At 32.2% G+C, this 15,825-nt stretch overlaps 2 protein-coding genes and 1 long non-coding RNA gene across 6 annotated transcripts; 2 read left to right on the top strand and 1 right to left on the bottom strand.

Annotated features, from left to right (window-relative positions):
* Positions 1–116: 116 nt before the first annotated feature.
* On the bottom strand, positions 117–10,271 carry LOC112596895 (serine hydrolase-like protein). Of its 4 annotated transcripts, none has more exons than XR_003114801.1 (3): positions 9,851–10,271; positions 2,402–3,803; positions 117–397 (listed from the first exon to the last, which is right to left on the bottom strand). XR_003114801.1 is itself a non-coding variant. In XM_025342724.1 (2 exons), the coding sequence occupies exons 1-2, from the start codon at positions 9,897–9,899 to the stop codon at positions 5,912–5,914; spliced, it is 894 nt and encodes a 297-aa protein (XP_025198509.1). In that variant the 5' UTR covers positions 9,900–10,271; the 3' UTR covers positions 5,739–5,911. The 4 variants fall into 4 exon arrangements, 2 of the variants coding, with proteins under 2 accessions (XP_025198509.1, XP_025198508.1); XR_003114802.1 differs by lacking the exon at positions 117–397 and adding an exon at positions 1,379–1,782; XM_025342724.1 differs by lacking the exons at positions 117–397; positions 2,402–3,803 and adding an exon at positions 5,739–6,756.
* Positions 10,272–10,350: 79 nt separating this feature from the next.
* LOC112597009 lies at positions 10,351–12,607 on the top strand. Its single transcript, XR_003114817.1, has 3 exons — positions 10,351–10,503; positions 10,590–10,678; positions 12,574–12,607. It is a non-coding gene; the product is annotated as an uncharacterized LOC112597009 (long non-coding RNA).
* Positions 12,608–12,623: 16 nt separating this feature from the next.
* LOC112597046 (protein arginine N-methyltransferase 9-like) lies at positions 12,624–15,675 on the top strand. Its single transcript, XM_025342954.1, has 9 exons — positions 12,624–12,830; positions 12,912–13,038; positions 13,307–13,543; positions 13,614–13,781; positions 13,842–14,576; positions 14,657–14,804; positions 14,934–14,959; positions 15,067–15,220; positions 15,286–15,675. The coding sequence occupies exons 1-9, from the start codon at positions 12,665–12,667 to the stop codon at positions 15,622–15,624; spliced, it is 2,100 nt and encodes a 699-aa protein (XP_025198739.1). The 5' UTR covers positions 12,624–12,664; the 3' UTR covers positions 15,625–15,675.
* The last annotated feature ends 150 nt before the right edge of the window (positions 15,676–15,825 follow it).

The raw sequence follows: 15,825 nt of genomic DNA, 5'->3' as shown, positions 1-15,825 counted from the left end.
CTATAAACAATTTTCAATTCTTTTATGAAATAGTATTTCAATGTTATAAAAAATTTTGAAAAAAAAAATTTTTAAGATATTAAAACATTCAAACTTTTACGTATCATTATAATACATACCAACGTCCTTAAAAATTAATGTTTTTTATTCTTGCTTCATCATTAATCATTTTCATAAATCCATCTTCCTACATACTTTTGCTATATTTTTTTATTCATAATTAGAGGTTGGAATAATATCTTTGGTTTCTTACTTGTCGTTATTTTCATTGGTGTACAGCAAAAACAAATATATTTAATAATAATAACACGTCGATTGTTTAGTAGCTGTTCTTGTTTATTTTTATTGTGCGTTGTCAAGATATTGTTTTTCAATAACGGCGAATTGATTTGATCGTCTAAGAAAATAATTTATTTCGGATTTACTTCGGCCATTGACTCAAAGATAATAACTATACATGAATCGTGAAAGTAAAGCATGTAACATAATAATATTAAAAAATCAATTTAATATAATTTTTTGTAACCAAAATCATTGGGTCATCCGGTTGAATCACTTGACAAATATAAAATAATTAAATTTTGCACACTTTGTTACTATATAATGTATTATGCAAATCTCTGTAATTATTTTCAGAATTTTAGTTTTTGTCAAAATTAAACATTTAATTATTTATTGTTTGTGTATATTATTTAATTTAAATATTTAAATTTTTTACAATCCATTTTTCGTTGTATTATATTATTTTGTTAATCAGTTATGTTTTCATAATCATTTGTAAATAAATAAATAATTGAATAAAAAATTTAAAAAAAGTATGTCATGCATTTTAAAATTTAATTTTATGTGTGTTATTGGTGATTTAAATCTTTTAATATCAAAAAAATAAAAATAATAATAAATATCTAAAATAAAAAAAATATTATATTGAAGGAGATTTCTTATGTTTTCGTGGCTTTTTAAGAATAATTAGTAGGTATGACTAAAACAAAACGATTCCTTAACTACATAAACAATTTGATTTTTTAACAACTTGTGTTTAATCGTTATTGTAAAAACTGATATTTTTGAGTAATAATTTACATGGCATATTAATTTCGAATTGATTTAATTTCTCGGTAAAGAATTCTTGTTGAATTATACACTTTCACGCGAGCACGTACGGAAAAACAACGAACATTTTTGAAAAATTAACTAATACATACAGACAAAATTGGCATCCGGGGACTCTTAGAAGATGTTTTAAAAATATGAAAAAATTTAGAAAATTTTATTTTACAATCCTTTTTATAAAAATTTGGGTACGCAATTGGGAAAAAAAAAAAATTTAATTACCATAATATAAGAATATGATACTCGATAGACAATCATTAATACATTACTTAAACTCCCCAATTTTTAAAAACTCGAGTTTTTGTTTACAAGTTGATTGACAAAATCCTTACAACTGCACCGTTATACGTAAGGCACAAGTATACGTAGTAGGTACCTATGGACGCGTTGACGCGCACTATTGCTTCATCGTTAAAATGTAACATAAAAACTAAGAGACATCTATTAAAAAAAAATTAAACTCAATTTATTTATGTTTATCAATAATACGCATACAATCATGGTTTCGAGATCACCGCGTTAATGTGCATCATACTTCATTATAATATGCGTTATACACTACACCACCACTGACCTCGAAAAAGTGTGCTCACGATTGATGACGATTGTGAGCCCGGATCAATTGGACCCAAAACACCATAAACTTAGTGGTCTCCCTTTCAACCTTAACTTAAAAAAAAAATTATGCCTACATTTTAAAGACTGTGTATCTATATAATATAGTTGTATAATATAATTATGTACAACACAAAAAAATAGATAAAGGCAATATAAATAATTAATAGTAAATGTTTATTATACACGTATTTTATATATTATATAACACCGTATTTGTAAAAAAAAAAACAATAATTTTGGAGATTGAGCTGAACCCCCCAAAACCAATGGTCCCCGGGACCGTGCCCTCCTGCAGGCTACCCTCTTAATCTGCGCCCTGCGGTGTTGCTTTCGAGGCACTATTATAATATACAGTGAAACTTCCATATAACGAAGTCGAATAAGCAACAAAAAAAATTCGTTAAATAGAATTCCGTATTTTTTTAAAAATTGTTTTTAAATTTAATTATATGTAATGTATGTAAAAAACAACATCAAACATCATAATATTACAGTTTAATTTAATTTTTAACCTTAAATGTAATTTAAAGAAATAATCAATGAGTTTTGTTTGCTTATTATTTTTGAAAATTGTCCTTTTTTCATAAAAAGTTTTTATATCGTCAAGTTTAAAAAAAATTTCATCGGGAACATTTCCTATTGTTGTCTAAAACCATTTCTTAATTCTTACCACTGATAAACCGTTTAATATGTCTTCTTCTGTGAGTTTGGTTTGTTCTACTCACTACTGCATGTTCCTCTTCGTCTTCTTTAACGTTTCGACATTTTTTCTGTACGGACGAAGAGAAAACGAAAGAAAATTCGTAGTAAACTCGTTTGCATCAATATATTGGAACTGAAGTACTGCAGTAAAATGAAATATTAATCAGTTTGCCTACCTTCGGTGTCCTATCTTTATCGGATACACTGTTCATGTACAATTTTAGAACTATGACTAAAATTTGATAGTGACAACATTTACAAAAACCAGTTTTTATCGAATAATTATTTCGTTATATAGAAACATCAGATTCGTTATTTGGAGATAAACTTACGTGTAATTAACACTGAAGGTCATAGTTCTTAAACATATTTCGTTAAACAGAAAATGTCGGTTAATGGAAGTTCGTTATATAGAAATTTCACTGTAATTATAAATGATGCATCGTGCCTACGCCGTTCGCGGGTAGGTAGGTACCTGCGCAGCAGCGGTTATAGTTTACTGCCCGGTTTGTTGTTCGAGAACCTGTCGATCAGCGTGGCCACCGCGCGCGGATTGTTCATGTGCACGTCGTGATTGCCGTCCACCGACACCGTGCGGAAATTCGGATTTCGTCGGTACATGTCCACGAAGACGCCGTACACGTCGTCGAAGTACGCGTCGCTGTCCGACGCCCTGATCAGCAACGCGGGACACCTGACGTTGTTCACCACGTCCCAGTGCTGTGCGGCCGAAAACCACTGGCTGTACGGCACGCTCAGCCGCACGTCGTTGGCCAGCCGGAATTCGCCGGCGCCGGGCCCGGGCCGCAAGTACCGGGCCATCAACGACCGGGCGGGCCCCTTGTCGAGCAGCGACCCGGAAGCCCGCCGTCTGACGCGAGCCAACGCCGCTTCCGGACGAACGTACGACGGCGGCGGTGCAGGGTCGGCCGCCATCTTGTTCTCGAGTCTCAGCAGTTCGTCGGCGGCCCGGCGCATGCTCCACGTCACTTCCTCCGGATACATGGCCACCGGCCCGGCCGTGTCCAGCAGCGCGAGCCACGCCACGCATTCCGGGTAGACGGCCGCGAACAGCAAGGCCACCTGTCCGCCCATGCTGTGGCCGATGCACGCGAACGGCGACGACGACCACTCGACGTGGTCGGCCACGCGCCTGATGGTCAGCGCGTAGTTCTCCATCGTCCACCGCACGCCCGGCGGCGTGCCCGACGAGCCACCGTGGTTCGGCCAGTCGAAGCACAGGTAAGTGCGGCCGCCGTCCAACGCCGGAATCAGTCCATCGAACGACGCGCAGTTGTCCCAATAACCGTGTAGGCACATGACCCGTTCGCCACGGTCGCCGTCTGCACCGGATTTCCGCCAAAGTTTCGCTACAAATCACAAATATACGCAAATCGTGGATAAGAAGACGTCGGTCATCGCATTATATCCTCACAACCAGGGGCGTCATTTCAGGTTATTTGTTAGGCGTGCGAGGTTTAAAGCAGGCCTTTTTGAAATTTCAACAGGCCACATAAAAATAGATATATTATGTACACATTATCCTGCTTTCAATTATTTCCATACATCGCATGGACCGAATAATGCAGTAAAAATCAATTAAAAAACTAAAATATATATTAAATAATTAACAATCATTATTATAATAATTGACTGTATATACATACTACTATACACCAATATTGATAAAAGTCAATATAAAAAATAAAATACAATTTAAGAAGATTTAATGATGAGCATTATCTCAGCGGGGCGCAGTCCAATTAGTATATTATTTGAAAAGTAAAGGGTGCAACCGCACACACTGATCCCCCAAATGACGCCCCTGCTCGCAACGTTAATAATATTATGTTGAAGGTATAGGTACCTAATATGAGATTATTGTTAATGTTATAGGAAATAGGAGTCGTATGGACGAGTGTGTTGCATTGATTGGATTAAGGCACGCACGCGATGTCGGAGCTGGGCTATCTATGATAAATTATCATCGATGATCGTTGTGTGTATTAGCGAGTAGCTAATGCGGCTTATAACCGCTGTACTTCAATTTAAACACGTACGTTTAACGACGACAAGTATAAATATCACCACTGTGCCTATATATATATAGCAGAAACGCAAAGCTCCGATACAAATCCAAGGGGGAGGGGACTTGAGGGTGGCGTGTTCTTTATTGGACCACCGCGCGTTGAGTGCGTTTAATAAACTAATGACCTCATTAATTTCAAAAACGCCCAGTATAGTTACAACCGAACAGACGACGGAATATGATAAATAAGAATGTTTCTGTAACTTTTCAAAAATATTTTTGTTTGACGTTAGTTAACATTTCACAAACATTACCAATACTTATTACTTATTAGTTATTAGTAATTAAAATTCTCAAATATCGTCATGGGGTGGCTTGCAAATCTAAACGAAATTTTGCGGAAATATTCGCAGAGTATTTTACATATTATAATAGGTTCAATGATTCGAAGTTAATACAATTATACACATTGATCAGAGTCCTGCAGGCTGAAATGCGAGGTGTAAGGATATAGTTTACGTTTTTCAGATGAATTTTTTGTGAATAAAAAGAGATGTAAGAGATCTTCTCGAGAAACTGAATTTTGCGCTAAAAACGTAATCGCACTCCGACACATTAACGTGTCAAAAATAATATAAGTAAACGTTAATGTTAAGACAATATCATTTCCAACTAAATAAATAGGTACCTATGTTAATTTACAAAATTAAAACGTTAAAATCTTGTAGTTATAATTTTTGTTAAATCCAACCATAAAACAAGTTGGTTTAACGAGTAATTATTATTGTAACAGGTACACATTAGTTATTGTCATCATAAATGTATAGTAGGTTGAACAAAAATATTGTTTATCATTACTATATTAACATAACAATATTAAAATAATTACTCTTACGGATTCACATTAGTTATTATTATCATAAATTTAGTTGATCCAACGACATAATAATATTCAACTATATAAATAAATATTAATTCCTTTTTTACCGTGTCGACTGGTTGAGCCTATATGTAAAGTTCCACGCGTCAAAACGCAGCGTGCATATAATTCTTACACGAGTCATCGACACTTCGTCATTTGTATTTTTTGCCATACCTACTACTCTCGTTGACTCATTTATCCATCTTCTTATTGTTACCAGTAAACCTAACTGCAGACGATTCTGCACATCGTTATCACCGCGACTTCAAACTTAATAGAGGTGCGTATAAAAATAATCGACTTTTCGATAGCCCTTTGGATCTCGTAATTTAGGACCACGTATAAACGATGATGTACATAAATAAATATTTTATTATATTTCAATATTATAATATTACACTACGAGTGAATAACGTCTATCACAGCATAATATATTACGCTAATATAATTATTAATATACATTTTTTGTATATTCCGCGCGTAACGTGCTGCTGCTGCTGCTGTTGCTGCATTCACTGTACAGGATTTCAGCTTTTATAATGTTCTAGCAGAAAATCGGCCACGTGTCTGAACACCCTGTCCGGGTGGTTCAGGTGCACGTCGTGGTCGCCGCTGACCACGCGGACGGCGACGTTCGACCGTTTGCTGTAGAACTCGTAGGCGTCCTTCAGGTACGTGGAGTACCGGCCGCAGTTCTCGTCGGCCAGCACGAACACCACCGGACACGCGATGCCGCACAGGATCTGCTTCTGTTGGTCGAACGTCATGACCGGATGGAACGCCAGTTTCAGGCGCTGGTCGCTGGCGAACGTGTACAGGTCGCCGCCGCCGTCCGCGCGGGCCAGCGCTCGGCCGGCCAGTACGCGCGCCGACTCGTCCGTCAGCCTGGACGGCCGGCCGGCCATCATCTTGGCGACCGCCTGGTCGAACGTGTACGCCGGCGGCCGGCGGCCGCACTGCCGGCGGTGCAGCGACTGCGCGTCGTCGATCCGGCCGCGGACCGTGGCCAGCGTGTCGCCCATGTCCACCGACCGGGGCCCCATGGTGTCCAGCACGATCAGGCACCGGACGCGTTCCGGGTAGACGCCCGCCAACCACGAGCCCAGCTGTCCGCCGAAACTGTGTCCCAGGTACGCCAGCCCGGGCCAGCCGAAGTGGTCCATCGTCCACTTGATGGCGGCCAAATAGTTGACGAACTCGAGCGGCACGTGCGCGGGGAAGTGGTCCGAACGGCCGTGGCCGGGCAGGTCGATGCACACGTAATAGTAACCGTCCGGCAACGACGGCAGCAACGTGACGAACGTGTCGCAGTTGTCTTGGATGCCGTGCACGCAAAGCACGGGCGGACGGGTGTCGTCGCCGTACGTTTTTGCTGTGAACAAAATGCGTTTCGATATCAATTTCGGCCGTGACGTGTGTCGTGTGTCGTGCAGTGCGAGTGAGTTATGTGTTGCGGACGTGTGGCCGGGGCGGCGTTTGCTGCGCATATTATTAAAACACAACGTTGCAGTCGGGGAAAACAAAATAAAAACCAGTCGATCGAATGTCGACGAATGTTTAGGTGTTTAGTGTATTGGAGAACGAAAAATCGGTAATTTTTATAATGTCGTCGCATATTAATAATATAATATTATGATATATTATCGCATTGAGTTTGGCTGCAGCGCGGCGCGAAGCTTTGGCATACCTATATTGGCTATGTTACATAGTACAGCATAATTAGGTAGGTACTAATCGAATACATTATTGAAACCGACGTGCAGTGCGGTTCACGAAAGCGTAAAACACGAACGAATAAAAACAAAAACATAATAATAGATATACGTCATAATTCTTTATTGTTCAGTTAACGACACGGTAAAAAGATCTCTTCTTGTGTTCGGTATAATAGGTCGTATTTATACTTATATAACGCTAAATTATACATATCACCATTTTAAATAAAATAAAAAAAAAAAATAAATAAAAATAAAATCCGTATACAAAAACAAAACATAATAAAAAAACCAAAAAAAAAAAAAATAACAATAATAATAATAAACACCCCGAACCCCGACCAATCACAACTTATATATACGATGCATTAAAATGTATTCAATGCACGGGCAGTGCAATTTTGTGGTTCAACTCCAGAACCACATCTGCGATCAAATTTTGCTGCGTTCGGTCTGCAGTAGAAATTTATTTATCAAACCCGCTATCCTTTCCGGATGGTTCAAGTGCACGTCGTGATTCCCGTCTACTTTGACCACGCGGAAGTTCGGGTTGGACTTGTAGATTTTCCTCGACAATTTAACGTCCGGACTCTTTTGATACGGATTGTCCGAGGCGACCAAGTGCAAAACGGGACACTGGATGCTGTACGCCACGGCCGCGCACTGGATCGGCGATAACATCTGGCTGTAAGGCACTTTGAGCCTCTGGTCCATGCAGAACGCGTGGCGACCGCCCGGACGGTCCACCAGGGACCGTTCGATAAGCGCTTCCGCCGAACTCCTGGTCAGCTTGGACGGCCGTTTCGTCATCAGCGCGTCGATCGCCTGTTCGCGGGTGTACGACGGCGGCGACCCGCTGACCGCCTTCCTCTCGATCGTCAGCAGACCGTCGCACGCCGTCCTCAGCCACTTCACCGTGTCCTGCGGGTGCACGGGCGCCGGACCCGCGCTGTCGATCATCACCAGGCTGGCCACGTGTTCCGGGTACAGGGACGCGAACAGGCTGCCGATCATGCCGCCCATGCTGTGCCCGATACACCTGAACCGGTCCCATTGCAGGTGGTCGACGAACCGTTTGACGGCCACCGCGTAACACTCGAGCGTTATCCGGAAACCCGGAGGGTAGTGCGACGATCGCCCTTGTCCCGGCGTGTCCATGCACACGTAATAAAAACCCCGCGGGAGCAACGGGACGAGCTTGTCGAACGTACCGCAGTTATCCTGTATCCCGTGCAGGCAGAGTACTCGCGCGTCGGAACTGTGGCCCCAAGTTTTGGCTGAAATTAAACACATCGACACACGTTCACTGGTTTGTGTTGTTAGCGGGGGGGGGGGGGGGGGGAATGCGACGCTTATAAAAAGTCCAGCGACGTTAGCTCGGCGAAAACGCCGTTTGATAGGGTTTTTTGTGCAGTCGTATACACAATCGTTAATTTTTCTTACAGCAGTTTGTTATTAAGTAGGTATTTGTATCAAAACTATTGACCACCGGGACAATTTTTTTTCATTTTTCTATTTTTCTTTTATTAAGTAAACAATAAAAATATATTCATCAAGTCGATTATGGGATTTTTCAAAACTTGAAATTCGTGAAACATTTTACGAAAAAAAATTCATAACATTCATTATTAAATATTTTTATTTTTGAATTTGAATATATTAATTATTTATTGTTTGAAATCATTATACCAACTTATATATACCATATTATTATGATTTCAATTCACATCCATACGAGTAAACGATCGAAAGAATAAATTATAAAATTTGGCTATTTGATATTTTTGAAACTGATTAAATACATTTTGAAGAGTTAACAATATCTCTAATAAATGGTCACTAAAAAACATAAAGAATTTTTATGAAACTTTTTTTGAATGTTTTTTTTTTTGTAATTGAACCTTTTTGTGGGGAGGGGGAGTAATTTAAAAAAAAATCATAAATGAAAAATAAGGACTACCGTAATGTGTACAGATATAACTGGTATTAGTGTAAAAAAAACCTTACATTTTTTTTAAATAATGATTATGTTTAAATATACACTCGGGGTAAGTATAGAAAATTCAAACATTGAATATCCCTATAGGTATGGCTATATTAAATATTCTATAATCAGAAGTAATGTTCTACTAATTAGATATTTAATAGATAATACCTACTTAATTTATAAATTCCTTAATCATTAAAATGTACTATTTACTATGAAATAAATTTAAATACTAGATACAATAGGTATTTATAATAAATAACAATATAGTAAAATAATCAATTATATAAAAAAAGTGATTTTTAAGTAATACTAAGTGTAATTGGACCATAGTTGTACTAATATGTTAATTATTATAAAATAATACCTATCTAATATAAGTAATGTATACTATCTAAAACCTTTCTAATTTAATTAATAATTAATTTTAATTCTTTAATACTAACAAAGCTATTATAACTTAATATTTATTTTAAAAAATAACTAACGCTCAATAAATTACTTATTGAAGGCTGAGATTTAAAAATGTCTTAATATTTTTAATAATGATTTCCAAATGCAATTTTTAAGTATAAATTGTATATTAATACCTACCTACCAATAAACATTTGTCAAACTCAACAATATAATAAATATTATACTTATATAGCGGTTTTATGAACTGAACTTCATTTTAATATGAAATTAGGTACTTGAATAATTAAATACTAAATAGATTGGATTACATAATACCTTATTATTAATTTAAGACTGACAAAACTTACCGGCAATATGTCCCCAAGGAACTGGGATTGAAATTTCTTGTGGATTCATTTTGGAAACTCAATTTGTATGGTTCTTACTGAAATCCTAAATACCAAACGCTTTTGTTTTTATATACTAGGCTTACTAGGTATAAGCGTTGATACCCAAGTTTAAGAATTTCAGACAAACATTGACTGGTTCATGAAAACATCACTGTTGACATTGACAATAAGGTTCTGGCTTTTACCAGCAGAATCTACAGTTAATACGTCACAAACTAAAGTATAATAAAATATCCGTCTTCGAACATGTTTCGTAATTTCTTATCGACCATTAAGCACATGCTATTGTCAAAAAAATGTAAATTTGCCATAATATATTGCTTATATTATTTATTTACTATTTTTTTAACGATAGTAAACGCACAGAAAAGATTAAATACGTCATAACAATAATGATAACAGCATGTTATAAAATATCGCGGTTTATGATAAAAATATAAAATTGAACTTATCTTACATTATGTAAATTATGTTCGTGTCTAGTAATATAATATTCAATTAAAATGTACTGTGTATTGAATAACTACCTAAGTACCAAGTATAACTATTAAGTAATAAGTAATAACTATCAAATAATATGACCATATTATACGAAAAAGAAGTAAGAACAGGTTAATGTCATTGTGCCATGCATAGATAAAGAAGTTGTCTTTAAAATGTAAAAGTATTTAATTATCTTATGTTTTACATTACATAGGTATTTCAGTATGTATAGTACCTATCTATTTTCAGTGATCTGAAACTAAAGGCACAGAATAATATTTTGTGCTGTGCTGTAGCCTGTAGGTAAGTATTAAGTGTGCTCAGTAGTATTTGCACAGTTTGTATAAGTATCTATAACAAGTAGAATGTGTACACGTCGCTATAGAATTTTTTCAATAGATATCAAAAAACTGTACCAGGCAATACCTATATGTAAACACATACTGACATACTTATATTACTCTATATTGAATTTAAAAAAAATTATGTAGTAAAACAAAAAGTATTTATACCTATACGTAAAGACTAAGATTGTTAACCAGAAAAATTATAATTTTTTATATTAAATTAATTTTAATCATTCATCTGTAAATAAATATAATTAAAATTTCACGGCTTTAAAGTAAACTTTAGAGATTGAATATTATGAAGATGAACTACCACACAAGAGATTAAAATACGTTCTGCTACAGACAATTTAATACATGTATGAAACCATTTTGATATAATAATATTGTTACGTGAGATTCATTTAGTTTTCTATCTTTATGGCTTTATTTTATATTTTTACTTCATACCACTTAAGCAACATATTATATTAAGACGAGTTTAATTAAAAAAAAATCATAAAAATTATTTAACGCATAATTTGTATTTAAAAAATGTATGATAAATTAACCTAGTGTTTAATTAAATATAAATGCAAATTATAAACATAAGTCAAAGATTTTATAATCCATAAGTCTGATTTTAATGACGGTTACATCACTGATATGAAAAACCATTGCCTTGATATTATACTTCTCTGATTTTTTTTATTACTACTACATAAATAAATATTAAAAGATAGAAAATTTTAAATGTCTATAAATAGTTCAAAAAGATCCAATATATTTTAAAAATTAAATCATGTATAAAAACTGCTAATATATATATAAAAGTATATAAAAAAATACTCATTTAATAAAAAATTCAAGTCTCCATGGTTAATACTTATTGAATTACAATAAAATAATCTATACTCAGGTTCTAAGACTATAAAAATAAAATTTTGCATCATTGATATTATAAAATCAATTGTTGTACTAAATTTACCTGATGCTTGATGCATTTCATTTAAAATTTAAGTCAATGTAACATTAACTAAATGAGGTTTATTATAATTTAAATTATAAGTTATCATACAAAAATAAAAGTTTATTTTACAATAAGCATAGTATGTACAATTTTATAATATAGTAGGTATTCAGTTTTAGTTTTGTATTTATCCAACTTAAATATATATATTTTTAACATTAAAATATATCTTGATGTAATTTTTTTTTTTTAATTTAAAATTTCTTTTATTATATTGTGATAAACCAATATTTTTCTAAAAAATAATTACTTTTAGTAAAATTAAAGTAAACATTTTATATTGTCTTTTTTCACTTTTAAAACTATTTTTGGACATAGTATAGTGACAAGTCAGTTGAAAAAAATCATAATCATATATTATATAGGTACCTACATAAAGTTTTGAGATGAAATCTAATGAAACTATACATTTTTTACATTAAATGATTGTAATATGATCAGTAATCACTAGTGACAATTATGATTGAAGCATATTTATGTAATACAAATTTAAATTTTATCATAAAAAAAATTAATTAATAATTCAACTAATTTTTTTTTATAAATTATAAATTTAAATAAAAATAAATATTGCTATTAAAAGTATAGTTAGCTAAATTAAGAGAATTCACATATTCTGCTATTCAACATTCAACTAAACTATTATAGATTAACATGAATAAAATAGCAGAATTTCAAATTATGCAATTATTTTTAAATTAGTGAAAATTGATTATAATGACCTTTAATATTAAAAAAATGTAAAGAACCAAATAATCTTTTTTTTTATTCAATTAAAATTGTTTACCTTTTTTTCAGCTGGAATACCTAATGATTAATTCAATAATTATTTTTAATTACAGTACTTATTGCTACAATAATAATTTATTTACTAAAAATTAGAAGAAAAAAAATGTATTATTGAAATAAATTTTATAAAAAGTTGATGAGAAAATGGAATATACATTAAACAACAATATAATTAGTAGACTACTTCGATTAGCTGATTTAGCAATGGATCGGTTAGAGAATGGACCAGCATTTGCTCATCTATCAGTTTTAATAAACATTGTACCAGATCTCAAAGATAGTATTAAACAAAAATTCATTACATGCCTGTGTACGTTTTTGTATTATTTTACATAATACCTATTTAATGTTTATAGTATGCAATAAAAAAACTTTTATCATTTATTTTTAGGTTATTATGGAAAAGAGCTTGAAGATGATGAATGTTATTCTGATATTTTTAATTGTTATGAAAATGCTTTAAAACTATTTCCAAATAATGAAATATTGCTCAATAATTTAGGATCTCATTTAATTAGGTAATTATAATAATATTTTAATTTTAATTTTATAATTATTTATTGGAAATCTGAAAAAAAGGTTTTTATTGTACTCTGGACTGTATTTTATAGTACTGTTTATATATATGATGCATCAAAAAATAATGAATCTCTGCATTCTACTTTCATTGCATTACATTATTATTATGATCTTATAATTCATTTAAGAAATCAATTTATGAAATTGTGTCTTAATATATTTTTACATTCAAATTTTAAATTAAATAACTTATTGGTTTTATTTTAGATTAGGTTACAATGAAGAAGGTCAAAATTTTGTTATGAAAGCACTTGATATTAATGAATTTTATTTACCAGCAATAACTAATATTCAAATTGTAAATAGTCGCTTTGTTGAACGCTGGCATTATAGAATGTTAAATGACTCAAAACGTAATTTAGCTTATAAAAAAGCTATTGGCAATAGAATAAATCAAGGTCATAAAACAGTATTAGATATTGGATGTGGATCTCTTATTTTAAGGTTAATAAATATAAAAATATTTTTTTATGTTAGTTAAAACTTTTCTTTATCAAATTAAATCTTGTTCTAGCTTATATGCAGCAGAATATCCAGTTGATAGAATCTATGCTTGTGATTATTCTAAAATTATGTCAAAAATTGCATCTGAAGTTTTAACACGAAACAATTTACATAATTTAATTAAAATATTTAATATGAATTCAAATGATTTGTGTATTCCAGATAATATTGATGAACGGTAAACAAATTATAAGTATATTATTAGATTTATTAATTACAATTTTGGTATATATTTCAGAGTTTCTTTAGTTGTTACCGAAACTATGGATGCTGGTTTATTTGGTGAACATATTCTCACTACTCTTAAGCATGCTTGGGATAAATTACTTTTACCTCCAAAATCAAATGTTAACCCTGAACTACCTCATGGATGTGTTATTCCACATCACGCAAAAGTATATGCAGTTCCTATTCAATGTTCTTACGTTCGTAAGAGAAACTTATTTTATGGAAAAGAACAGTTATATTTTAAACAACTTAATTTATGTTCTACTACTAATGAACCCTATGACTGTGAAAAATTAAGCCAATTGCCTGGAGGTTATATTTTTTTAGCTGCACCTCAAGTAGTCATGGATATCAATTTTAATGATCCAAGTCAAATAAATAAATTATTAAACACTCAAAATGTAAACATTAAAAGTATGAAGTACAGTATAACTCAGTCAGGAAATGTAGATGCTATTATTTCTTGGTTTGTTGTTAATTTGACGGAAGACATATCTATTAATACAATCGATGAAAAAAATGAAAACTGTTGTTGGGAACAAGCTCTGTTTGTTTCCAAAAGTAATAGAAGAGTTGAACAAGGAGATGAGCTCTGTGTATTACATAACTGGGAAGACGATCATTATGTTTTGAAAATAGATGATGAAATTAGCAACCCAAAATTTATACCATTAGATAAAGAAATAATTGCATTTTTAAATGATATTAATCAGGTTGAAGGTTATATTAAAGCTGCTAAACAGTGGTAAAAACAGAAACTGAAAATAGTACACTGTACTATAATTATTATCATGCTTAAAACTTTGAAATTAACTTTTGTTCTAGGTATAAAAATAATAAATCTCTTAAAAATATAAGAATTTTGGATACATGTCCATTTCCAATTTTTGGCATAGAAATCCTTTCATTAGCTACTTCCACTAATAATTATATTGATATTGAAATTTATTACATTGACACAAATCTGACAGAGGTGTTAAACAATTTTAAAAATTCAAATAATTTTTCCTCCAATATCTTTTGTTTTGATAAAAAAAAAATGAAAAAGTTTGATGTCATTATTGCTAATTACATTAATTTTTATGGAGAATTTAATATCAACATTATTGAAAATCAAATGTATACAGAGTAAGGATAATGCAATTTAATATAATTTATTGAATCATTAAAAAGTTAAACATTGTTTAAATTTAACAAATTATTAATTTAATTATTTATAAAATATTTTATTTTAGAAAAATGTTAAAACCAAATGGAATTATTTTGCCAGAAAAAATTTCAGTAAAATGTCAATTAGTCAATTCAAAATGGTTACCACATGTTAGTAAAGTAAATGAAAATAATAATAGTTGTAATCCTCTTATTCGAGATTTAATAAATACCTATAGTGTAAGTAATAATAAATTAATTAAAAATGTATTAATTAATACTTTATTAATATTTTATTTGAATAGGTTAATCATCATTTAGATGTATTCAGACATTTAGTGACAGATATCTGTCTGTCAGATTGTAAGACATGTTTAACGTTATTACCTAAACAATTATCACAGGAAATGTCATTACTTAAGAGTATTCCAATCATAGCTAATGGAAAATTAAATACGATCTTGTATTACTTTAAAATATTTATTTATAACAACTGTAATGTTTCTACAGCAAATGAAAATTCATATTTAAATCAGTGTGCTTTTCTTATTGAAAATGCAATAAATGTTTATTCAGGAAACGAGGTGAAAATAAATACAATGATTAACAATGGCCATTTGCTTTTAACTGTGGATAAAAAATAATACAAAATCTTAACTATTTATAAAAAACTTAATACATTTTATTGTATAATATTTACCAATAATATAACTTTTCTAAATTTTTTTGTTTGCAATTTATTTTATTATCAAATATAAATTTAACTATACGAATTATAAAATTGTATAATTGCTGTTGTTTGGGATATTTAAGAACACTTTTTAAATTTAATATTTTATCATATA

Source organism: Melanaphis sacchari, unplaced genomic scaffold (genome assembly GCF_002803265.2).
Source record: "Melanaphis sacchari strain LSU unplaced genomic scaffold, SCAv2.0 Contig36_pilon_pilon, whole genome shotgun sequence".
Taxonomy (NCBI): domain Eukaryota; kingdom Metazoa; phylum Arthropoda; class Insecta; order Hemiptera; family Aphididae; genus Melanaphis; species Melanaphis sacchari.
The sequence above is the reverse complement of the archived record's forward strand: the minus strand, read 5'-3'. Positions and strand labels throughout refer to the sequence as shown.

What these genes read in the sequence shown, in the direction of transcription:
- LOC112596895 (XM_025342724.1), bottom strand. Translation starts at nt 9,899, where the DNA reads ATGAATCCACAAGAAATTTCAATCCCAGTTCCTTGGGGACATATTGCC. An exon ending in TCCTTGGGGACATATTGCCG is followed by an intron (nt 6,757 to 9,850) that starts GTAAGTTTTGTC and finishes TTTTGTTCACAG; the next exon opens with CAAAAACGTACGGCGACGAC.
- LOC112597046 (XM_025342954.1), top strand. Translation starts at nt 12,665, where the DNA reads ATGGAATATACATTAAACAACAATATAATTAGTAGACTACTTCGATTA. An exon ending in TTAGGATCTCATTTAATTAG is followed by an intron (nt 13,039 to 13,306) that starts GTAATTATAATA and finishes GTTTTATTTTAG; the next exon opens with ATTAGGTTACAATGAAGAAG. An exon ending in GAAAATCAAATGTATACAGA is followed by an intron (nt 14,960 to 15,066) that starts GTAAGGATAATG and finishes ATTTTATTTTAG; the next exon opens with AAAAATGTTAAAACCAAATG.